At 45.2% G+C, this 25,884-nt stretch overlaps 1 protein-coding gene across 1 annotated transcript in view; it reads left to right on the top strand.

The window, feature by feature from the left end:
- Cfap53 (cilia and flagella associated protein 53) overlaps nt 1–25,884 on the top strand; it is a 67,327-nt gene that overhangs the window by 31,303 nt on the left and 10,140 nt on the right. The window contains exon 7 of the mRNA XM_028776761.1: nt 2,452–2,554. Within this exon, the coding sequence (XP_028632594.1) occupies nt 2,452–2,554 (103 nt within the window). The remainder of the gene's footprint in view (nt 1–2,451; nt 2,555–25,884) is intronic.

Raw genomic sequence — 25,884 nt, 5'->3', positions numbered from 1 at the left:
CCTTTGTTTCTCCAGCTCTGCATTCTTTGTGATGGCCTTGGGCTAGCGAATCTTCGATCTTTACTTGTGTTTATGAATCAAGGCTTTCTGTTATATTGTTTTTAAGAAAATTTCCTACATGATTCAGACAAATCTGTTTATAAATTCTTCCTAAAGGCAAATAATCTCTATATTATAAATTCACAGTTAAATCAGTATTTGCCCTGAAAACGGAGGCCTATTCTTTTGCCTCTCTGACTCAGAGCAGCTTGTAACTTCTCACAGTAGAACTGCAAGCAGTTTCTTTGTTTCAGAGTTCCCGCGCTGGAGTCACATGACTCATCCCAGTGTTGCTCACTACTCCATTACTGCTGCCTGCATCCTCACGCTGCCAGGGCTCGCAGAAGTCACCCTTCTCCTCCAACAGGTTCTTAACCACCTGGGCCCATCCCGATCACTGTTTCTCTCCCAGTTACCCCCTTTCATCCTTCCTTCCACAATCCCTCCTCTCATTCCCCGCCTCTTCTCCTCTGAGAGTAGAGCCCACCCCCACCCTCAGGTATCCCCTAACCCTGGTGCATCAAAGTCTCTGCAAGGCTAGGCACTTCTACTGCCACTAAGGCCAGACAAGATAGCCGAGGAAGGGGAACAGATTCTACAGACAGGGAACAGCTTTAGGGATAACCCCTACTCCAACTGTTCCGGACACGCATGAAGACCGAGCTGCACATCTGCTACAGATGAACAGGGAGGCCTAGGTCCAGCCCGTGTATACTCTTTGGTTGGTGGCTCAGTTTCTGAGAGCCCCCAAGGGTCCAGGTTAGTTAACTCAGTTGGTCTCCCTGTGGAGTTCCTATCTCCTTCAGTGTCCTCAATCTTCCCCTAACTCTTTCATAAGAGTGCCCAAGCTCCATCCAATTTTGGCTGTGGGTCTCTGCCCCCATCAGGGTCAGCTGCTGGGTAGAGCCTTTCAGAGGACAGCCTTACTAGGCTCTTGTCTGTAAGCATAACAGCATATCATTAATACTGTCAGGGAGTATTTTTAGTTTACTAAACTGTAAGACCCCCAGAGAGGGGAGACCGTCACTCAAGTCTTGGGAAGGCACGACTCACCCACAACCAAAGAGAGACCAGACTTGTTGCAACAGCACGAAGATGTTTACTCAATTCAGCGCTGGGTCGAGACCTGTGTCCCATGCAAGGGCAGAGGAGTGTCGACCCAGAGGCTTGGGAGGAAGGTGTATTTAAAGGAGAAAACCGCAAACCAGGGAGGTGAAGAGGGAAATCAAAAGGAGTAACAGTAGTAAATCTAAACCCATATCATAAAAATAGTGAAAAGTTTTCAACCTGTTATTCAGTTAGCCATAAACCAAGGTGAGGAGTGGGAAACAGCTTACACACGTCATAAACCAGGGTGGGGAGTAGAAACATCCTGCACACATTTTTCTCAGGAATGTGACCTTAACCTAGCCCACTGTGGTCAGTCATTTCCCGGAGTACCTTGACCAACCTGTATGTGTAGTTCTGCTATTCTTTGTAGTAAGTCAGTTCCTGGAACAGCCTAGCTGACTTGCCTTCTGGCTAGCTCCCTTTTTTTCTTTCTTTAGCTCAGGCCTGTGAATTTACTAGCTTTAATTCAGATGGGGGTCCTGATCTTTTCCTGTAATTTTTGCCTCCTTACACAAACCTTGGGAAGAGAGTGGAGGGGAGGAGTGGATGGGGAAGAGGGGCTGTCTTACCAAGTCCACCTCATGCAGGACTGTGTGGCTAGTAGGTGAGAGCAGGGTTCCAAGGCCAGGAGGGACCATAGGCATTAGGGATGAAGGGAGCATCTTGCCTGGTCCCTGACAAGCAGGTATAGCCAAGATATGTTTTAATCTGATATGAAAAGGCCACTCATAAATTTTTAGAAAATAACGAGAAGCAATTTGTGTGGATCACAGTATGTAAAAAGCTTTTTTTTTTTTTTTTTTTTTTTTTTTTTTTTTTTTTTTGAGATAGGATTTTGCTGTGTTACTTAGGCTGGCCCCAGCTTCCTAGACTCAAATACTCTTCTGACAGCTTTCCAAATACCTGGAACTACGGTGTACAACTATATGCCTAGCTTGTCCTTCTCTCTCCCCTCATTTTAAAAAATATTATTTCATTATGTTCATTTATTTCTTTGTCTGTGAGTGCATGCATGTTGAGAGTTGTCAGTGGGAGACATGCAAGCACATACACACCAGGGCACATGTGGAGGTTAGAGGACAACGTGCTGGAGTCAGTTTTCTTCTTCCTCCATGTTTCCATCCCAGGGACCGAGCTAGCAGCCTCTCTCCTCTGAGCCATCTCAATGGTCCCACTTTTCCATTCTTGATCCAAGATCCTCCCCAGCAATTCTAAAGACAACATGGCTGTAGCACCCAGAAAGCGCTTGTTTGGAAAGATCAAAAAAATCACCTGTCAAGTAATTTCTCTTGCCTTTCTTAGTGCAGCGAAAACTCAGAGAACAAGAAGAACTTGCTCTGCATGAACAGCGCATGAAGGAGAGCCTGAAGGTGCTACACCAGGAAGACATGGAGGACTTTGCCAGGTACCATGTCATTCTCTCTATTATCCTCTGTTACGGAGAAACATATATCTGTAATAGTGAGGAAGATGCATCATTAACCCATACATCACTGCTGCTATTTTATGTCAATGCCACACTGGTCCTTCTAGAACATCAGAGCAAACCATAAGATTTCATACAAAAATAGGCACAAACTGTACTGGTAAAATTCCACTGTCATTGTGGGTCTGAATGTCTACATTGGTTTTTAAGCTAGATGAGCATCTTAAATAACAACATAAAATGTGCAAGAATTAAAAAAAGAATTAAGTAGGGGGCTGGAGAGATGGCTCAGCCTTTAAGAGCACTGACTGTCTTCCAGAAGTCCTGCCTGAGTTCAATTCTCAGCAACCACATGGTAGCTCACAACCATCTGTAATGGAATCTGATGCCCTCTACTGGTGTGTCTGGAGTACAACTCCAGTGTACTCATATACATAAAATAAATAAATAATTCTTTTTTAAAGAAGACTTAGCAAAAAAAATGTTCAAAACAATCTAAGTAATCGAGTAAGCTTTCTATTACTGTAACAAATACCTGAAGCACAGGATTTACAGAGAGTCAAGGGAAGGGGAGTCTGCACTCACCGTGGCCTGCAGAGTAATGATCCACGGGACATAAGAAGACAGAATCAAACTTTGAGACTCTGATTATTTTAGGCACACTTAAGCAAAGTACAGTTTGGTGAAATTTTCCTGGTGATACTTTGCTCCATGTATACAACAAAGCTTAAGACATGACTATATGGAAACTCTTTGTAAAGCACATGTGACATATTCCATAGACATGGGTTCTATAGATCGACTGGGTAAAAGCCCTTAATAAGGGTCTGGGGGAGGATCCAGCAGTCTGAGCCACACAGATAGCACAAAGGCCAGGAGCCTATTAACTGTGTCTACTCCCACTTTTCTGGGCAGAAAAGAGGTCATATGTCTCTCCCTTTGAAGAGACAACCCTGTGTGTTTAACATTCCTGGTTCTCCTAGTTCTTACCTGTGAGCACTCCATGCTTCCTACACAAGGAGAAATGCTTATTTTCTTCCATTTGGGGAGTTATGCCAGGGTTTGCAGACAGCTGTTCTTATTCTGTCTTTACAGTTTTATCTTCTATCATGAAGTCCTTTTTTGTGTTAAAGAGGTTCACAGCTTCAGAGTTTCAGTGCAGATAGCTAATCACCTGATGGCTGGAGTTCAGGAGACAAAAAGAAGGAGGGGCTAAGGTCCCAATATTGCCATCAGGGTCCAGTGATCACAGGACTTCCAAGAAGGTTCTACTTAAAAGTGTCTACTACCAGGCTGGGGTGCTGGGGAGGTGGCTCAGTGGATGAGAAGGTGCTTGCCTCAGAAGCCTGAGGACTGGATCAAACCACAAGAACCCACATAAAAGCTGGCAGCACTTGGACCCAAAAGATAGATGATCTCTAGGGCCAGCTAGCTAGTCACACTCGCCAGATTGGTGAGTTCTGAGTTCAGCAAGTGACCCCGCCTCAATAAATAACATGGAGAGATGGAGAGTAATTGAGGAAGATACCTGTCATATATTAGAGACACCCAGCATACATCAGAGTAGCCTAATAGCTAGATTAGCAGGAATGGCTTACACAGACAGGACTCCTGTGTGTCCTCAAGACTAAAACGCTAACATGTTTTGCTGCTTTTGGAAACACTGCTGTCCTCCTGTGATTATCTTCTCTGGGATCAATGTATTTCCTTATGATTACCCAGTCAGGCTCAGGTGAAAAAGCAGGCCACTGTCTTCTTGCAGCATTTCCTTACTACCTTCCTGGGTGCAGCAGAGGAAGAGGCCCTACCTCTTCTAATTCAGTCATCCTCTCTGCCCTGGGGAGGGGGCCTTTCTGTTCATTCCATGATACTTGGTGCATAGAAATATGTTCTTTTTTTTTTCCTAGAAGAGTGTGATTTTGTACCTTACCCTTTTGGTAGTCTGATAAAAAGTAATACATAGCCTACCCTGTTGACCTCCTCTGACTGTTTCTGCTCTAGAGGCCTGTCTTATTAAAACACACACACAGACACCCACACACACAACCCATGTGTATGTGTGTGTGAGTTTGTCATGGCATGCATGGGAAATCAGAGGACAAACTGTTGGAGTTAGTTTTCATCTTCTACCATATGGGTCCTAGGGGACAAACTCAAGTCATCAGGTTAGGTGGCAAGGTGACTCCTTTACCTGCTAAGTCATCTTGAGAGCCCCTCCTTTCTGCTTTGAAAAGCTTATTGCTGGAGATTTGAAAGGGTCTTCCTAAGTACCCCGTCTTCCCAACCAATGTACACTCAACTGGAAGATGAGAAAAGACTGTCAACTGGAAGCCCTGTAGATCCCTATTGCTACCTGGAAACATTCAAAATTCGTGGTTTAAAACAACTTACTGCCGGGCGGTGGTGGCTCACGCCTTTAATCCCAGCACTTGGGAGGCAGAGGCAGGCGGATCTCTGAGTTCGAGAGTTCGCGGCTAGCCTGGTCTACGGAGTAAGTTCCAGGACAGCCAGGGCTACACACAGAGAAACCCTGTCTCGAAAAAAAAAAAAAAAAAAAAAAACAAAAAACAAAAAACAAAAAACAAAAAAAAAAACAACTTACTTCCTCTTATTCCGCAAGTTGGCAAGGCTCGACTCAGTGGTCCTTGCTTAGGATAGCTCATGTGCTTGAAGTCAGATATGAACTGAGGCTGAATCCACCTGGTGGCTTGGCTGGGTAGACACTGAAGATACCTGCTCATATCACTAGCAATCCGTTGTACTGTGATAGGGGATCTCATGTGTTAACAGCTGGAGCACCTCCCTGACTTGAGGCTTGGAATACTGATAACTCGTGCTGAGAGAGAACATCCTCATAGCAAGTATTCTAAGAAACAGAAATTACCAGGCCTAGGCTAAGTATAGGATCAGCAGAGGACTACCTTTGCTGCATTCCATGGGTCACACTGACATGTATAGGATTTGTGCAGATTCACAGTAATGGAGAAAGAAGTTCTGCCGATGGTTAGAATGACAGTGGCTCTCGAGGCTGAAAGGCATTTCAGAAGGGAGGTAGGATTATGGCCTGTCTTAGAAGAAGGTCTTGGAAGACAGAATCTCCCACAGAGGGATATCTAAACAACTCTTTCTTATAAAAGTTGGTAGCTATTTTAACTGCCACTAATGACTGTCAAACAGTTCAATCAAATTATGACATTACCCATAGATAATATTGACCATACAGGATTACATATTTTACATATATTACATATATGCAATGTATGTATGTATACATATGTATATTTTACTGTTGGGAGTGACCTTGCTTAAACATTAACTGCCTTGTCAGCCATAAGTGCTTAATGGCACAAAGTCTTGGCCTCTGTGGAAAAGTACTAGCCCAGCTGAAAACAAATAGCTATAGATCTGTGGACAGGTGCCTAGCAACCCATTCTGTTCTATTTTTTCTGCTGAATATTTTACCCCAACATCCTGTTCTTGAGAACACCTGCACTGCTCAGAGATAAAGCAACCCTACTCTACCCCCGTTACCCCACATCCTGCTTCTATGAGTATGTAACCTGTGTGTGAACAATAAAAATTTGTCAGCTTGATCAGACCTCTTGACTTGCTGTCCGTTCTTCACATCTCTTGTCCTTCCATTCTCTTCTAGGTAGTCCCCCAGTCCCTGTTCACCATCCTGTGTGCTGGAACATTTTACATATATGTAATATATGTAATTACAAATATTATGTATTTACTTATATTACATATTTTACGTACATTTATACATATATTTTTACACATATGTGTATTCATATATATTACTTTTACATATATTTACATATATGTGTGTATTTACATATATTACATATATGCAATAGGTAATGGATATATTACATATCTTTACCTGCTTGTCACTAATAGAAGAGATAAGTAGAGGTACCTTGCTTTTTCTCAGAGAATCTCTTGAAGCATTATCTAAAAAGCTTTGGTATGTTTTCATTTTGATTTGAGATAAATGTTCCTATGGCCCAGGCTAGCTTCAAACTCAATATGTAGCCCAAGCTGATCTCTAACTCATGGTTCTGCCTTAGCCTTAGTACTGGGATTATAGTGTGTACCACCACACCTGATAAGTTCGAGCTTTTTGTTTATTTGTTTGGTATTTTTCTTTGTTTTCCTTTTTTTTATTACTTTGTTTTGTTTTGAGATAGTTTTGCTATATTGTCCTGGATAGCCTGGAGTTTCAACATAGATAGGTTAACCTCAAACTTGTGGGGATTCTTCTACCTCTGACTTCCAAATATTAGCAATATGGGTGTGTATCCTAATACCTGGCAAAATTCAAAATCTGTAACCTTTATGTGCATATGTGATGTTTATGTGTGCTCATGTTCGAGTGGGGTGTGCACAGGCCATTAAGCACTGGTGGAAGTCAAATCTGCCTTTTAATCTTGTTTGAGACATTATCTTGTTTGTTGCACACATCAGGGAGCCGACTGATGAGCTTCTGGTAGTGTGTGTGTGTTTGTATGTGTGTGTCTCTGTGTGTGTGCATACTGTACAGGCATGTGAGCATGTGCTCATGCCCATGTGACAGTATTCATGTATGCAGAGGCCTACAAATGTTAACTTTTGTTCTTCTGAAGTAACTGTCATCTTCAAGGCTTCTTGTCTCTGTCTGCTAACCTAGGCCTAGTCCTAGAAGCTTCTGGCTCCATATAATCTAATATAGGCATAGAATATTTCCAATTTCTGCGATTTACTGCTGAATAAGCTCACCCTTTCTTGTTCTTTATGAATTCTTTTGGTTGGTTTAACTCAGATGTTCTGGCTTAAACTGCTCTCCAAGCTGAATGATTTAATCTAGCTTCTGACAGTTTCTCACTGAATTTGCTCTGCTTGGCCATAACTAACTCTGGCAATCTGTTCTAATCTTCTGTCTCCTTCTCATTTTCTGGGTCATTCTGTCTTTACCTGTGTCTAGTGTGTTCTCTCTCTAACTCATCTCTGTGAAACTCTCCCAGTAAAACTGCCTCCTCCTCCTTTGTCACTGGACTACTCTCCCTTTCCTCTCTCTTCTCATGAGGATTGGGCATATCCTATTTTGTCAAATCTTTCTCTGATTCATCACTTCGGCTGTCACTCAATTAGACATAATTTTCAAACAAACGTGCTTCCTTCTACAAACTAACCTTACCTTCATTGTTTTGGATTAAAGGTGTGTAGTTAAGAGTATGTCTGCGTTCAGCCAGAAGGATTGAAGGTGTGTGTCAAGGGCTGAGTTACACCACAACTAGAAACAGGTTGTTTTGTTTTGTTTTGTTTTGTTTTAAATAATACAATCTTGGGGTTCATGGTGCAATCAAATATCCTGTAACAGAGGCCAGAGTAGAGTTTGTCCTGTCTCTATCTCTTTCTACTGTATTGCCTCAAGGCAGAGTTTCTCACTGAGCCAGAAGCTAGTTGTTTTGAGTAGGCTGACTACAGGCATGTATGACCACAGCTTTCTGGTGGTTGCTGGAGAACTGAACTCAAGTTCTCCTGCTTGCAGAGACAGTGTAGTCTTCCACCCAGCCACCCCACATCCTGCCTGATTTTTATCAGATATAGGGTCACAATCTTTGCCCCAACAACCTAAGTTTGGCCACTTAGCCTCTACAAGCCAATTTTAAAAAGCCAAATTAATAGTTAAAAGCAAGAAATCAAAAGAGGTTTATTGAATGTGGCCACATTGGAAAAAGGGACAAAGAGATCCGGCAACTCCTTATGTCCTTCATTAGGGATCCTGACATGAGGGTAAGATATCAATAAAGGGCAAGTCTGTAGTGACAATTTTGGAATTTTGGTTTCTTTAAAAACCACAGTAATATTGTAAGAATGTTAATCCCAGGTGTGGTATATGGGGCTGTGGTATATGTGGTATATTGTCCGTAGCAGTTGACTATGATTTGCCTCAAGGTCTAGCAGGGGTGTGATTTTGCCAGCTGTAGATAGTTTCTGTGATGGTTTGACATTTGGACTTCTGGGAGTTTTTCAGAGGATAGATGCTAGTTCCTGGAGAGGAAGTGAGGGTTGTAGTTGTTGATTGGTTGCTGTTGCTTACAGTTGGTCATGGTTTGTTAATTAGTCATGTATGAAGGGAGAAGGAGAAGGAGAAGAAATAATTTGATATCTTGACAGTGAAGCTCAAACTCCCCTCCAGGAATTCAATGTCCCTAATCAGCAAGAAGTAGTCTAATGATAACCTTGCACCCTTTCCCCTCTCTACTTTTGCTGCCAGGATCTACTTTTGCCTTCAGTATATTCAGACACAGAGGTGCACTGTGTGAGGTGGGTTCGCAGGAGTGACTTCACAGGAACTCCATCGACTTGGGTGTTGGGAAGAAATGGCCTTCTCTAAGATTTCAGTGGAGCAGCTCTCTTTACTGAGAGGGAGAGGATAATCTTGGCTATGTAAACCTAGGGAAGTGGGTAAGGGGTTTTCATGGTGAGGGGTTTACATTATTGATTGGTACCGAGATGCTAGGGATGTTTCATTTGCAACAAGAGGAATTCCAAGTGCTTGCTGGTTGTCTCCTTAGAGGAAGTTAAACCCACACTTTGGCAGCCAGGCTACAAGACTATCTCAACCATGGTAGAGGTGGGGTCACAAGACTACATGTAGAGTGGCATGCAGGCTCAGAACAGGGAGTAAGCAATCCATACTGCTACCATTGACTGGGTGAGATTTTAGCAGTTTGGACATGTCTCAACCTCACCCTTGCTCCAGGCCTGGCCCCCCCAGTTGTGTGGCTCACTTGTCATACATATCCCCCCTTTTGTTCTATAAAGGGGTGGTGCCATCATAGTCATCAGCCTCTATATTGGAAACAGTTTGGTATTGAATAAGAACCTGATTGATGGTGAGTTTAGCAGTGCTAAGCAGTGCTACTCATCTGTCATTTTAGAAATTGGATAAGGCAGGATACAAAGTAGAGTATGGCTCCAACAGCCAGTGCAGGGCTAAGGAGAGGTAGAAGCCAAGCTACCAAAGGGTTTGAGTAGCATGGGGTAGGGGTGTGGGGTGCATAGCATGCATGGAGATCTCACCTGAGATCTTTGAGCATTTGTATGTCTTGTTCCGACATCCCAGATTCACTGACATAGAAGCAACAGTCCTTCCCCGACACAATGCAAGTTTCTCCCTGTCCAGCAGTCATTTAATCCATGGCCCTCCAGTTTCAGAAAACAACCTCTACTAGGGTGGTGATCTGTCAATGAAGGGACTTAAGACTGTCTGTCATGAATGCCACAGCCTGGTCAAGCTTGTCCTGGAAGCCGCTGGCCAGACGGTCTGTTTGGATGAGGTCTGCTCCAGGAGCTCCCATGGTTCCCTGTGTGACTGTGAGATCCAGTCCAATGAACAGAAAGATGAAGATCTCTCTTTTCTATTGATGTCCCAGCTGTAAAGCAGGTTTTTCAGGCTTATAGAGATAAACCTGGGAAGCAATCATTATGGGGGTGCAAAAACCTTGAAAAGGGGGGTTTAATGGAAGAACCGGTAGGGTTGTTACACCATAGAAGGGGGAGGGAGGTTGTTTAGCACATATTGGCTTGGTGACAGTGATGTTAATGGTAACATGTAGGATGGGGTCTTGAAGAGGGTCCTAGAGGCAGAAGGGGAAGGGTAGATGGCAAAGAGAAAGTAATTCATCTGGGTAAGGGCTCATGAGTCAAGATGTCAGTAGGAACAGTTGCCAGTCGTGGCCAGGAGTGAGAAGTGTGGAGGAAGTATTGAGAGGAGTTGGGGTGGGTGGTTAGGGGAAGGAGGTTGGCTGTACATCAGATTTATTGTAGCCAGGAGAGGGTGTCTTGGATCCTGTTGAAGAATGTTAACGTGGGTAAAGACCAATTTGGATGCAGTGATACGCTGGTGAGAGACAGGGTATTGCATAGGCATTGGTGTAGAGCTTACCCATTGTAAGCAGGTTTTGAACTGGGATCTGGTAAAGGCAGGACCATTATTGGTTTTTTATCTGTTAGGAAATGCCCATGATGGCAAAGATGGAGAGCACTGCAGTGAATGGTTTTCTCTCCCATGTCCTGTAACTCATATAAAATATGAGTATGGTCAGCAGTAACAGATATACTTTGAGGGGCTGAATTAGGGAATGTAGGTGACATCAGTTTTCCAGAGGGCATCTAGTTTGAGATCTCAGGAGTTGCTGCCCATGGTTTGTAAAGCTAGGGTAGTAATATGGGATGCACAAAAGGAGCATGTTTTTCTATCTTCTGAAGCTGAGCAAGAGGGATGTGGGGGAAGCAGACGTGAAGCCCCTTTATGTCTGTGTGTGAATGGAATTGATCTGCTTGCTGGATGGAGGCCGTAAATGTTCCTGGAAAGGTGGTCCAATCTGTGAGGGTGTTTCCCTCATTTATCAGACCCAGCAAGGGGCTATGAGACCTAACATTCAGGAGACGGGAGTGGCTCTTCCCTGTAAGAGGGTAGAGACCTGTACAAGTAGAGGGGAGAGTGGATTGCCTCTAATTTAACAAAGGATCTTGATAACCAGGAGAGCAAATTAACAGCAAGTATATCATGTCTGTAAAAGGATTCAAGGGCCTATTGCTCTCTTTTAGTGCTAACTAGACAGTATATAGTTCTTTACATTGGGTGAGTGATGAGGTAATTCTTTGAGTCAGACAACAGGGGACTTATCCTCAGGGGAGTAGTATAGTACTGCTGTGGCTCCCCTCTTTTCTCTATTAGCAAATATTGAGGGGACCCCAGGAATGAGCTTCTTTGTAAAGAACTGGGGGAGGGTAGCCACCACAACAGAGGAAGAACAGACACCCATTTTTTTGTTAGGGTAGTGGTTATCAATTTGTCCTGGGAATCTTATTAAGCTAAGTGGGGATAGCCATTGAATATCAGAGAGAGAAGAAAGGGGTGACAAGAATATCAGGTTCTTTCCCTAAGGTTTGTAGGACTCTATCTCTGCCATTTTTAATCATAATAGCCAGGGCACCCAACTCACACTTCTGGGAGTACTGCTCACAGATGAGTGGAGCCTTTCCAGGGGTTGATATTGGGCTCCCACGAGTATAGAGGAATTAAAGATAAGGAGATGCACAGGCATTGTTGGGTTTTATCTAGCAAGAGTTATGTCCTTTAGGTCCGTATTGTCAGAATTTAGAGCTTGAATCAACTCAAGGGAAAGTCTTTAGAGGGAGCAGGGGCTTTTATTTCCTTTAAAGAGGTCAAAGAGGGGTTAGAGAATGCTTGTGGGAAGGGGAGGGGCAGCGTAAAGGCAGTTAAGGTTATCTAAAAAGCTCTGGAGGGAACAAAAGAGAGAATTATGTTTTGGGGGAAGAAGGGAGTGAGCAGGTTTAAGAGGGCATATTGAAGTCAGGGACATTTCTGTTCTTAACGACGTGATAAGCAGAATAAGCTGTATTTTGTGAGGGACTATTTTACATCGCTGGGAGGACAGGTAAGTTATTAATTGATTCATAAGTAGGGAGGGAGAGGTGGAAGAATTTCCTCTCACCAGGATGTCACCCATGTAATGGTAGATATTGAGTCCTTTGTCTAAATAAGGTTTTAATACAGTGACCACAGCCTCCTGTCAGAGGGTGGGGTTGTTGGCCATTCCTTGAGAAAGAACTGTCCATTCATATCTTGAGGCCATCCCAGAGTTATTAATGGGAGTTACTGAAAATACAAAGTGTTCATAGTCTCAAGGGTGGAAGGGGATTGGAAAAAAGCTGTCTTCAGTATCTAATACCAATACAGGGACATTGGCAGGTATGGCTGGGACACAGGGCAGCCCCCTTTGGGGAGAACCCCAGACTCACATGGTTAAATTAATTGCCCTTAAATCTTGTAGCAGTCTCCATCCACTTGAGGTCTTTGTTGTATTGAACACAGGGGTGTTCCACAGACTGCGGAGGGGTAGATGTCTTGTAGTAGATGCTGCCTTTTACCAGTTGCATGGGGGCTTCAAGTTTCTCCCTTGATAGAGGTCACCGTTCAACCCAGATGACTTCATCTGAAAGCCAATTAAGGCAGGGAGTATTAAATTTAACAGTGGCCCTTAGAATTGGGAGTGCCAAGGAGGGGAGTTTTTAAGGCTTTTTAGGATCTTCATTATAGGTATGATTATCTGTCCAGATGTAATTCCTTTCTGATTGGGTGCCAATCACCACTTTCAGGGCTTTCAAAATACCTCTCACTAGAAGATTGGTGGCTATATTGACCATTAGAGAGCATATCAGACCGGAAACTCCATCAGGGTCTTCCCGTCTGTAGGCCTGTTTGGTGATGAGTACAGGGGAGCAGCCCCCTATGCCTAGAAGTTGGGGTCCAGGGGTTAGCTACCAATCTCTAGGGATCTCATTGTCTCAAAATTGCCTTGTCTTCCCAAGTATCAATAAGGCATGCAAATGGCTTGCTGTCTATTTTTATGGTTGTTTCTGAGTAGCAGCCTTCTGAGATGCTGGACAGACAGACATAAGTCCTCTATGGAAGCTGTTTGCCCTCTTACAGTCGGGGCCGAGGGTTGCTCCATTTTAAATTTAAAGGCTCTAGTTGCTTGCAACTTTTGTCATAATGGAAGAGACAATGTTTCTTTACCAGTGGAAACCTTTGTGACACCAGGGGCAGACTGTCTTAGGGGCGTTGGAGTCCTTTGTGGGGAGGGTCTTTTTTAAACGTTCATTTTTCCCATTGTCTTTTTTCTCCACATTTCAAGCAGATCCCTTCTGTTTTTCTTGCTGCTGCTAAAGCCGGAGCTACGGAAGTTACCTGATGTGATGAAGTTCCTATGTCTTGAGTAGCCACAACCCACCTATCATAGTTGTCATTTTTGAGACCCTGGCAGGCAAGTTTGGACTCAGAAGTCATGCCTTCCCCAAGTGGAAATCTCTGCTTCCTTTGGAGACTTGGCTATGTGGTGTTCTGCTGAAGCAGACACAGGTGTTTTTAAGAAGGAAGTCTCTGGCTGCAGGGTCAGGAATTTTTCTCTCTCTGCTCATTTTTGTTCTAAGAATAAAATCAGATAGTGTCTCCTTTGGCTTTTGGTGGAGAAAGAGCAGGGAGGAGGTGGGGTCTTTTGAGTCAGAGGGCAAGTGATTCTATCCCAGCTCTGGATGCACAAAAGCACACCTGGTCATCTTAACTCGCTGTCTGCGCTGCCTATCACATTCCTATGGAAAAAGCTCCCTGGCCAAAAATGTCATCAGATTCTCATGAATGTCATCTCAGTTCTGATTTCCCCTTGTTTTTTTAATTTAATTTAATTAATTTTTTTTAGGCATTTCATCTCTTGGAGGCAAAAGCCTCACATTGTAAAAAGATTGGATTGGGAGGGGAGGAGTGGCAAATGTCTCGCCAATCTTAAGGAGTGTTTAAGGTGAAAAATTTGACTCTAAAAGATTGATTTGATCCAGGGTACATGAATGCCATCTTCCTTTACATGAATGCCTGTCTGAGTTCTTTTAAGTCTGTGGCTTGATATGGTTACCAATTAAGTGGTTTATTTCATGTGGGATTCATATTAACTGGGAATGCCTGGAGTTCCAGGTCCATATCAGAGTCATGAGTAGAGGGGGGCGGGGAGTTAGCCAGGGGCTTCATTGGCATTTTTTCCCACTTTTACAACAGAATCGTGTAAAAGGATTTCCATGTGCAGCTTGCAACAGATCACAGCAGGCCAAGATGGTTCCATGAGAGGAGGTTTATTAAGAGGGTAGGAGAGCAGGAGAGAGAGAGAAGAGTACAGAGGGTAGAGGAGTGGAGGCCGGCCATGACCACATGGAGAGAGGGGGAAGGGAAGGGGGGAGGGGAGATGACAACCTGCAGGTGCTGGGTTGAGAAGCCAAGAGAGGAGGGGCCAAGCAGCCCCTTTTATAGTGGGCAGGGTTACCTGTCTGTTGCCAGGTGACTGTGGAGGTGGAGTTTAACAGATTACTAACATTCCCACGTTTTGGTTTAATTAAAAAGAAAAATTAGAAAGAGATGACGGCAAAGCAGAAATAGGGTCGTCGTGAAATCTGGCTACTTCCTGCTGGCATTGGGGGCGACATGTCTCTAGGGGGAACCTAGAAGAATGGGAGATGTTTGTCTAGTTTTAGGAGAACTGGCTGTTTTCTGATGTCCAGGGTCAGGTCCAGTAGAAGCAGCTGTGTGTGTGGCAGGAGATGGAGCATCTGAAGGTTGTTTCTCTGGAGCTGTATTGGATGCACCTGGACTTGACAAGATGTAGGAAATAAGATTAAGAACACTTGGAGAAATATTTTTTCTAAGATGTACATTTGAAACCCAGAGGGATCCCACCCTTTGTTATAGGTAGTGAGTGGGAATTTTAGGCAGATGTACTTATCTGGATGGCATCCATGAGAGGTAGATCTGAGTGGGTTTCCTGTAGCTTATAAGTTTATAAAGGAGATAACAGCATGAGTTAACAACACAAGTAGTCTTTCAACTGAGTTTAGGTAATGAGGTAACAGATATCTTTGAAAACTTAGCTGTCAATGTAGTCAGAAATCTGATAAAGAGTAAACAACAATCTACCAGTTATATATTTAAAAAAAAAAATGACAGAGTCTACTAGCCAACAGTTCCCGTGGTTTCCATAGTCTCTTGGGTGAAGTCAGTTTGACTTTTAAGCACAGAAGCCGCAGGGCTTTTTTCTGTGGAATGGGTACGCATGATATGAGAAATGACTTACCTTTATTTAGCCAAGTCATTTGACTCAGGGCGTCCCGTTGTGTTTGTTCACATACAATCTAGGCAGTATGTTCTAGGAGTCTGGCATCCACGTCTTCTGAAACCATCTTGGGCTAACTGTTAGAGGCTTTGGGTATTCTGTCGGCCATAAACTTAAAATATATAATTAGCAGACTTCTGACAAGATTGAGAGCCATAAGGATTGGTTGTAACTGAATAGAATAATAGCAGTAGTAAAAATCTATCAAGACAGAGCCTTTCTTATCTCGTCTTAAGTAAGTTTGGCAGGTTGTGTAGGTAGAGAAAAGCACATTTTTGTATTAGCAAAGAAATATTTTTGTTAAGAAAGCTGGATCGTACGGCTGTCACAGGTTAGAGCTGTGAGTCACAGTTGCTCCAGGCAGGTCAGGTCTGCTGGGCCGGCAGCACAGCTGCAGGGCAGGTCTTCCTGCTGGCAGCCGGAAGTTGTTGCCCAGTGACTCTGGCAGCTGCATTTAGGAAAAGTAAGCATGTCCTGTATCACCACAACGTTAGTTGTTTTTGTAGCGGAAGGCACCGCTAGTACTCACTTTACAGGTCCCAAGCAGCAGGATGTAAGGAGACAACCCAGAGCAGAGCTAAGAACCATAGAGGGTAGGGACCAGGGGAACCGGCTGACTGATCGCAGGAGGTGAGGGGAGCTAGCTGGGCCCTGGACCCACTAGCTTTCCAAGCAAGGCGCTGGAACTGATGCAAAAGGAGTGGGAAGGGGAAAAGGGTGCGAAAGACTGGCCCTTGGAAGAGACATTTGGGGACTGTGGTCGGAGCCGGTGCTCCTGAGGAAAGAAAACAGTCTGTCCAGGCCTGGCCTGGGGTACTCAGTGGCGAGAAACTGTCTCGAGAGGAAGAGGGGAAGTGTCTCATCCAAGGGGAGTCATCCTATAGAGGTTCAGGGAAGGACAGGGTTCAGGGAAGGACACTCTAGCTCAAGGAATCTTCCCTGGGACCATGTGGAGGGTTACTCTGGCCAGTGGGGGATGGGGAAGCTTACCAGTTCTAGGCTAGTGTGTGTGGAACCTGCAGACATCCGCTAGAGTCACAGTAATTCCCCCATTTTGGTTTAATTAAAAAGAAAAACTAGAAAGAGGTGTGGGGCAGAACCTTGGGTGGGGAGCAGGCAGAACACATGGAAAGGGGTATAGGGAATTTTTCCAGTTATCAGACTGCTGGCAGTATGTGTCTGTGGGTATGGAAGAAGACAATGTATTGCCCATTGGGTGACGGTTGTTACAGGCTATCAGCCAGCGACCTGAATGATAAGCCAGCAACAAAGCAATCAGGTACTGCTTACAATAATTGGGCCGTCGCGCGATCAAATAAGGGCCTCGACCGGGCTAGCCCACCAGAAGTTAGCCAGTCAGAATATAGCTCGCTTGGTACCAGTTTTGAGCTGGGGAGGGGTTACGAGCTATTTCCAAGAGGGGAAAGACCACCCAACGGGCCAATGTCCTAAGTGGCAGATCAGCTAGAGGCCATATGGACTGGGGCCATGAAAAGCCAAACCCTTAGTCTAGGAAGCACTGGCCAGGCGCTAACCTGGTGTTCAGGGCCTCTCAAGCCGAATGGAAACTCTTTACCAATTAATCGATGTCAGTTTATGAGTTTGTGCAGTCTGATATCAGGAAATGGTACCCGGCCCACATGGCAGAGTACCACACGGGCGGCCGCAGTGGTTCTGCTCACATGGTGGAAGTTTGGCGAGCCTCGCAGCAGCAGCAGCAGATGTTAATTCACCTGCTTGGTGGTGGCGGGTAGCAGCAGATGAAGTCCGAGTGGTCGTTGTGTTCATCTTGTACGGTCGCAGCAGCTGAGGTCCCCGAAGTATCCGAGTCATGGCACCAATAAAAGGTCACGGTGCAGCTTGGGACAGATCACAGTAGACTAGACGGTTCCACAAGGGGAGGTTTATTAAGAGGGTGGGAGAACAGGAGAGAGAGAGAAGAATACAGAGGGTAGAGGAGTGGAGGCCGGCCATGACCACGTGGAGAGAGGGGGAAGGGAAGGGGGAGGGGAGAGGACAACCTGCAGGTGCTGGGTCGAGAAGCCAAGAGAGGGAGGAGGGGCCAAGCAGCCCCTTTCATAGTGGGCAGGGTTACCTGCCTTTTGCCAGGTGACTGTGGAGGTAGAATTTAACAGATTACTAACATCATGGAGATTGCAAAGTTGTTGCGTGGCAGAGGGCTAGAGGTAAGAAGTTGAGAGGGTTCGTAGCATTTCCTTCCTCTCTCTTCTCTGCTTTTCTCCCCTCCCTCCTCTCTGTCTCTGTGAGAGGGTTACATTGCATTTCCTACCTCTCCCTTCCTTCTCCCTCTCCCCCACTCCCAATGGTCTCTCCACTTTGCGGGAGGGAGGTTTAGTAGGAAGAACCTCAAGAGCAATCTGCCTGCCTTTGTAATGGCTCAGTGAGCAGGGAGAGCAGGGGGAAGAAGGGTGGGTGGGGCTGAGGGCTTGTGTAGTGCTCCCTCCAAGGATTAGAAAGGGGGTAGGAGTAGGAATATGGTTTGATTTCTAGTTTAGGAGCCAAGAGATATGGAATTGGGCAATCTTTAGGGCGCTGATTCTCAGACTTGCCTGACTGAGAGAATGGAGCATTTTCCTGGTGGGCCCTGTACTAAGTGGTCCTATGTACTGTTGGATTGAATCTATGATCGGCAGACAATGGAGGAGGGAGGTTTTCCTTTCAACTGTCAGCTGAGAGAAGCAACTTCAAGCAATGGAGTCAGGACTGTAAATATTACCCACGGCCATACATGGTACTATCTGAAGGACCTCCTCTGAAAACAAGGAGACCTATAGTTTGGTGAGTCTAATTTATATACATCTGTGCACAGCTTAGAACAGACCACACCAGACCAAATGGTTCCAAGTGGGGTTTATTCAGGAGATAGGGCAAAGGAAGAAGAAGAGAGCAAGATCAGGGGGTTCTGCCAATTTTATATGGGCAGTGATGTAGCCTCTTGCAGGTAAGAGTGGGAAGTAGCCAGATGGATTCTGGGAATGTATGGCAGTTGCCTTGGCAACTATGTGGGAGTCACCTAGATGTGATGTCACTGGGTTTGGAGCCTGATACCAACATACCTCCCTTTTTTCTTATTATAAAGAGAAGAAAAAAAGGGGAGGGGAAGCCAATGATGAAAGGGTTGTCGAGTCTCTTAAACTGTTTCCTGCTGTATAGGAGCATAGTCCATTGTGGGGTGTAGCTGGCTTTCACCATTACAGTCCACTTGGTAGATGTGTGCATCAGGTTCCTCTGTGGACAGCAGCTGGTAATCCTGTAACAGGAACTGATTAATAGTTTGGTTAGTGCCCTGACCCACGGGGATTCGACGAGACCCTAGGGAAGGGAGCAAAAGAATGAAGGGACAAGAGACACAAAGAATGAGAGCTAGTCTGGAGTTCTGATCAAGCTCTGAAACTTTAATTTCAGGGCAGGTTATAAAGACACAGCAAAAAGGAAAGTTTGGTCAAGGGTCATTGCTTAGGGCTATCCCACTATTGAATAATCATTGTCTAAGACCATCACACTGTCATATCCTTATTGCCCTAGACCATCCCACTGTCAGTAACCAGCTCCTAGGACATGCCAGGTATTCTTTAAGTTCCTGGGACCTGAGACCTGTGAATGTCCTTTCTTAATCTTGTACTGACTAAGCTTTCTAGAACAGCAGGTAATTTCCTGAGGTTCTCTTAGAACAGCAGGTAATTTCCTGGGTTTGGCTCCCAGCAGGTTAGAAATAATAACACCAGGAGGATGACTAGAAAGGATGTTACAAAACGGAGTATCTACTTTCATATGGTTTTTTTTTTTTTTTTTAAAGTCTCAGAACTGGAGATCTCAGGTTCCCTAAAAACAGCATTCTTCTTGGAGGAACCAGCAAAGACCATCTTCTTAAGCTGTCAGGACATCTAGCCCCCGTCAGTTCTGAAGCACCACAGTGGAATCCCATGGGTCTTGTATGTAGAAAAGAATGTCTTGTGGTGTTGGTAGAAGAAATGGTTAGTCCATGATCTTAGCATATGTATCTGACAAGACCAATATGGACAGCCTCCATAATTGTCTGGCCATTTTCTACAATAATCTTCTATCTGGTCAAAGAGAAAGCAAGTATAGAGAACATAATATTTAGATGGGATAACAGATATAGGGATGATAGCAATTTGGATTGGTTCTTGGTATCCGGCTATGGAGCAGTTTCCTGACCCTGTTTGGAAAAACTGTTTGTTATCTGTGGGGGTTTCTTGATCCTCAAATCTCCAGATGTAAGGGCTGACCTGGATGGAAACAAGCAGCAGGGGGAGGACAAGAAACCCATGTCTAGTCCAGTGAGGTTGAGTTCGGCTGCCAGAGTGGAGTCTCATTTTCTGGGATTGAGAACAAGGTGGGTGATCTCAACATCCTCTGGAGCTTAATAGAGCACAGTCCTGTTAGGGTCGACCTGTATGAAGAAGAGTCGATTTTAGGTGGAAGGATGAAAGGCTTGAGATGAGCCCGGTGGACCCAATGAGAGAGTCCCTCAAGTTAAGCAGTTGTAGGGGGTCACAAGAATTAACTTAAAGAGAGATAGGGATGAGGGCCAATGATCTGGAGGGGAAAGAAAGACTTGGTCTCCACTGTTGACAGACAGTGGATAGGAAACAGTGTGTGGTCGAGGTAGATGGTGGTCAGCAAAGTTCCATAAGAGAGAACAAAGGTGACAAAGTAATGGGGTGAGTAGATGGTCTGGGAGGGGAGAGCATTTAGGTGAAAGACCAAGCGTTAGAATTGGATGTCCATACATGAGTTCAAAGGGTGAGATGAGGAAAGGCCACTTGGGGAGAGCTTGTAGCCTGAAAAGAGCCAGAGGTAGGAGTTTTACTCAGTCAAGATAAAGTTCCTATGACCTCTTGACAAGAATAGTTTTTAAAGAGCGGTTCTTTCTACCTTACCTGAAGATTGAGGGTGATAGAGAATATGAAAATGCCAGGGGATGTCTAGGGCCTTAGATAGAATCTGAGAAACCTGGGAAGTAAATTCAGTGTCTGACTGGAGGGAGGCTGGGACACCAAATCAGAGGATGATCTCTCTGAGGAGGAGATCAGAGATTGTCTGAGCCCTTTTGTTGATTGTGGGAAAAGCCTCTACCCAGCCTGAGAAGGTGTCCACCAAGACCAGGAGGTACTTGGCACGTTTGACATGTGCATGTGGGTAAAGTCAAGTTGCCAGTTGGTTCCAGGAAGGGAACCTCTAGCCTGATGGGTAGGAAAAGGGGTGCTACAATACCTTGAGTTGGGATCTGACATCTGACAGATTTTGCAAGAAGCAGTGATAGATTTTAAGAAACTTAAGTCCTCAGGCTTAAGGTGGGTCTTAACAAAATAAGACAATGCTTGACTGTTAGGATAAAAGAGTTGGTGAAGATAGGATAGAGTTTGACAAGTGTCAGGGGGTGTAGGTGGGGATGTGAATTGCAGTATACGAATGTCCTGGGCAGGGTGAGATGAGTCTAGGCCCCTACGGGCCACAGCTCTAGCTGCCTCATCAGCTTGGTTGTTTCCCATGGAGACAATAGAGTCATCTGTCCAGTAGGATCTGCAGTGGGCAATCCCAATAGCTGTGGGGAGATGGGAGGCCTTTAGTGTGGCCATAATTTGGTTTTCATTAGTTACTGATCCTCCTTTTGTGGTAAGTAACCCGCACTCCTTCCAGATAGCAGCGTGGGACAGGAGGATATGGAAAGCATATTTGAAATCTGTGTAGATGTTGAGGGATTGTCCCTGTGCCAGCTGGAAGGCAAGGGTAAGGGCTATTAGTTCAGCCTGTTGGTTGGTGGTGTGAGGAGGAAGGGCCTGTGCCTCCACCACCTTGATGTCTGACACTATAGCATAGCCAGCTTTCCTGGCCCCTTCATGTAGAAAGAAGCTTCCATCTGTATACCAGATATAGATGGCCTGAGGCAATATGCCCTCCTGTATGTGTCCAGGATGGGGTAATAGTTCCTCTAAAGTTTCAGTACAGGAGTGAGAAGGGAGTAGTCAGTATTAGGTCAAGGAAGAAGATTGGAAATATTAAGAGATGGGCATGATTGAAAGGTGAGGGTGGAGTCTTCTATTAGAGCTACCTGAAGAACCCTGGAGGGAGGTAGAGTCTGTAAGCCTTTTATAAGTTAGGAGTTGTGACAGGCTGTGAGAAGAGAGGACAGTTATAGGGCCCAAGGTTAGTTTCTTTGACTTTCAAATAAGGAGTTCAGCAGCTGCTAAGGTACGAATGCAAGGTGCCCATCCCTGCATGGTTTGATCTAGTCTTTTTGACAAGTTCGATACAGGTGCTGATACCAACACTTATTCCATGAGATTTTAAAAGAACACTTATTTCCCTAATTTAAGGATTTTTTTTTTTAAAATAGGAGTTGTTTTCCATGATAGAAAAGAGAAGAAAATGCCTGGGCATGATGAGAACTTTCCTGCAGCCTGGCCTTAATGGCCATCAGGGAATTCTGCAGAGGACAAAAAATGTCATTCTGTCCGCAGGCTTTAAGAATTCTGGCAACCACCCTAGCGACACTTACTGCTCACTGCGTAACTGGTTTTTAATTTTTGTTTGAAGGAGAAAAACATGATAGGAGGTTTTTTGCCACCAACCCTTCCAACCCCTCTAACTATCCGCCTCACCACCATGGGCTGTCAGATTCCAGACAGAGGTTTAGAGACCTTCTGCCAACACCAGAGAGTGCTCTGGCTAGGTGTCTGTTGTCCCATCGATGTATGTGAATCCACCGTGCTAGCCTTTATTATCCTGAAAATAAAGTAGGAAAAGTTAGATTGCCGGCCCTCAGAGTGTGGAGGCTTAGGCCCTTTGGGCTGATGCCAAAGGCCTGGGGGGCATTCACCCTTCCCTCCTCAAAGGGAGAGGTTCCATGGAATCCACAAGGGTGCCAGCTGCCGCCCAGCTTGCTTCTGCCTTTGGGTATTCCAGCACCATTGTGGGCTCGGCCAGAATGAAAGAAAGGAAGCTTGCTTGTCGGGAACTCATAGGCTTGAGAGCTGGGGAGAAGCAGCTTCTCCAAGAAGGTGTTCTGTGCAACAGCTCTCTTTTTTCAGGGTAATACAGGCTAAATAAACCTTGGGGAGTAGGGCAGGAGTTTTCATGGTGAGTGTCCTTATAGGGAGAGAGGAAGTTAAACCTGTCATTTTCCCCCCGGAGGCTATGTGACTACCTCAAACGTGGTGGAGGTAGGGGTTGCAAGACGGAGTTCACAGTGACATGCAGCCCCAGAAAAGGGAGGGAGCGATCCTTACTCCAGCCCTTCTCAAGACGAGATTTTTGGTGATTTGGGCATGCCTTGACCTTACCAGGCTCGCTCTTATCTCTGATCACACAGCCCGCTTGCCTCACACCCTTTTTTCTCTCCTATCGAGTGCGAGGGGTTAAAAGGGTGAAAGGAAAGGAGTGGGGAAGAGTGGAAAGAAAATTTAGCAAAGCAGCAAAGTCTCCTTGAAAGTCTTCCTGACAAGTTGCATGTCTTCTTCCAGGGGACATATTTTTCATCAGCTGCTGAAGGGGTCAGCTCAGGGCCTTTGGAAAATTCCACCAATTCCTCTCCCTTCCCAGAAGGGAGAGGTGGAAGGAGCACGGAGGCACCCCTCCCTTCCTGGGAGGGAGGACCGACCATTGGCCACCTGCAGATATGGGAAGCCTTTATACTACCTCATTCCTTAAGTACCAATCAGTTTAAAAGTCATACTGTTCTGCCAATCATATTGGACCTAGTTCATGTTGCTCCTGGTCTGTCCCTGGAAACTGTATAAACTCTGCCTGACCAAGCTGCCCCAGGTTGCTTCTCCTTTAGATGCAAGATGACCCCCCTCCGTGTGGTTCACTTAGGGGTCCCCAGTCGCTAAGGTTCGTCAGAGTCTTACACTACCCCTAGAGCTTCAGCCAGGAGGATATTCTTCAGCTGTTAGATTTTGGACAGCATTGCTGAGTACAGAGACAAAGGCAGGAAAGAGACCCCAGTCTGACCTTAACAAATGACTCGGTTTATTAGCATACACAGCAAGGGACAGCCTCTCTCCTAAGGGAGTGGAGGGTCTGCCCAGGAGTCGGGGAGGGGTCTTGGGTGTACCTGGGTTCATAGGGGTAGGTGATGCTCTTCCCTTCAGGGTAAGGCAGTAGGAAGTACCTTGGGAGGTATATGTAGGTTACAAGGATCTCTTCTCCCTGGAACTGTTGGCACAAGCAAGACACACTATTTTAGGAAACAGGATGTCTCAGCAAAGGCCAGCTTTGACCTCATAGAAATCTGGTTTTTCCTGTTTTGTTTTTTCAACCAAGGCGTTCTGTCATGGTCAAACTCTTAATTCCTTGGGCCCGTCTGCTGTTCCGGTTGTCTGGTAACTAAGGGAACGAGAATAGGGATTTTAGGACGGGAATGCTGGGATTACAGATGCATGCTACTGTGCCCAGTTTCTTGTGGGTTCTGATGATACAAACTCAGTTCCCCATGCTGGCATGGCAAGCACTTTACCCACTGAGCCATTTCCCTAGTCCTAAATTCAAGATTAAGAAAAACAAAACAAAACCAAAAAACATCCAAGCCAGATATGGTAGCATACACCTATAATCCCAGCACCCCAGCGGTAGGGGCAAGAGGACTAGGAGTTCAGGGCCATCCTCAGCTACATAGTGGGTTCAATGCCTACCTGGGCTGCCTGGGAACTGGTAACTACAAACTTGTCTTGAAACTACCTAGGGACCTACCTCTTTAGTATAAACAGACTTCATTTAGTGAATAAAAGAAGATATTCTTATCCCATCAAGGGTTTTAGAGTGCTGTAACCCTGTTTTCCTGCTGGAGGCAAAGGCTAAATAGAATTCTCATTATTCTACCAGCTGATATTAAAAAACTGTACTTGTGAAGGCTAGGGATGCTACTGCATACCTGCAATCCCAGCACAGGACAGATATAAGCAAAGATTAGGAATTCAGTGTATCCTTGGCTACACAGTGCTTTCAAGACCAGCGTAGGATACACAATAAACTGTCTCAGTAAAAGGAAATAAAGGTACCCACAATAAATGGGTCAGTAGGTATAGATGCTTGCCCCCAAGCCTGATGTTAATATTTGTGATGGTCATTTGAATAGAAAAGGCCTCTATAGTCCCGAATATATGAATGCTTGGTCAATTAGGGAGTCCACTACTTCAGAGAAATTAAGGGGTGTGGCCTTGTTGGTGTGGGTGTGGCCTTGTTGGAGGAAGTGTGTCACTGGTGGGTGGACTTTGGAGATTCAGGCCCAGTGGATCGCACAATGTCTTCCTGCTGCCATTGGATCCAGATGTAGACCTCTCAGTTGCCATGTCTGCCTGTGTGCAGCCATGCTCTATGCCATGGGTAAAATAGACTAAACCTCTGAAGCTGTAAGCAAGCCCCAATTAAATGTGTTCCTTTATAAGAGTTGCTGTGGTCATAGTGTCTCTTCACAGCGGTAGGACATTGACTAAGACATGTGAGTTGATGCCTAGGATTGGTACTGTAACGAGAGATCAGTGGGTTTTGCCTGATGAAAGGTGAGTTTGGGAAGGAGGGGGCTGGCCTCCATGATCTGAGCAAGTAGGGAGTGATTTGGCTATTCCTGGATGATGGAAACAGTTACCTTTTAAAAGCCACTGCCATCAATAAAGCATCAATAAAGCCTCTTGGACAGGGACACTAGTAACGTAGTAGAATACTGTAAGAGCATTGTCCATAACTTGAGAACAGGAGTGAAGGAGGTCTGTGGGAGAGGTGGCCATTGGCAGTAAGGTATCCCCATTTAGGTGAGGGCATGGATGCAGGGATATGGAAGGCTGAAGGAGGACTGAGTGCAGGGACTGGAGATAAGAAGGGTAGGTTGGGTGTGATGGATAAATGTGTTGTGTAATTGGTGGCATGCGCTACAGGGAGAGCTTGATGGGAAGTAAGTTTTAGAGTTTCTGGGATAAGAAAGGAGGTAGTGGTTAGGACCATTAGGAAGAGGGAACATCCTGAGGGGAACCACTGTGGAGGTGCCAATCGAGAAAGGGATGAGAGGCTTAGATAAGATCACTGTGGAGGTGCCAATCTAGAAAGGGATGTTACTCTATACCTAACCTCTGTGGTTCTATGGATTGTGTCCTGTTTGAATCTATACCCAAGAGTGGGTGGTATAGCTGGATCTTGAGGTAGGATCTTCCCAGTTTCCTGGGGAAATGCCACACTGATTTCTGTAAGTGACTGAACAAGTTTACAGTTCCAGCAATGGGTGAGTGTTCGCCTTATTCCACATCCTTTCCAGGATGACATGTCACTTGTTTTATTGATCTTAGCCAGTCTGATGGGTAGGAGATGGAATCACAAAGTAGTTTTCTGTTGGAGTCCAGCCTCAACACAGGATCTGGGTTCTCAACTGGAAACAGGGATTTCTGGAAGGCACATAGTAAACAAACACAGACAACTTTCGGTACAAGCTGACAGGCAATTTTTCAAGGCTTAAAGTTTCTCTCTCTCTCTCTCTCTCTCTCTCTCTCTCTCTCTCTCTCTCTCTCTCTCTCTCTCCCTCTCTCCCTCTCTCCCTCTCTC

This window comes from Grammomys surdaster, unplaced genomic scaffold (genome assembly GCF_004785775.1).
Source record: "Grammomys surdaster isolate TR1022 unplaced genomic scaffold, NIH_TR_1.0 272, whole genome shotgun sequence".
Taxonomy (NCBI): Eukaryota; Metazoa; Chordata; class Mammalia; order Rodentia; family Muridae; genus Grammomys; species Grammomys surdaster.
Note: the sequence above shows the minus strand (reverse complement) of the source record. Positions and strands in the feature narration are given on the sequence as shown.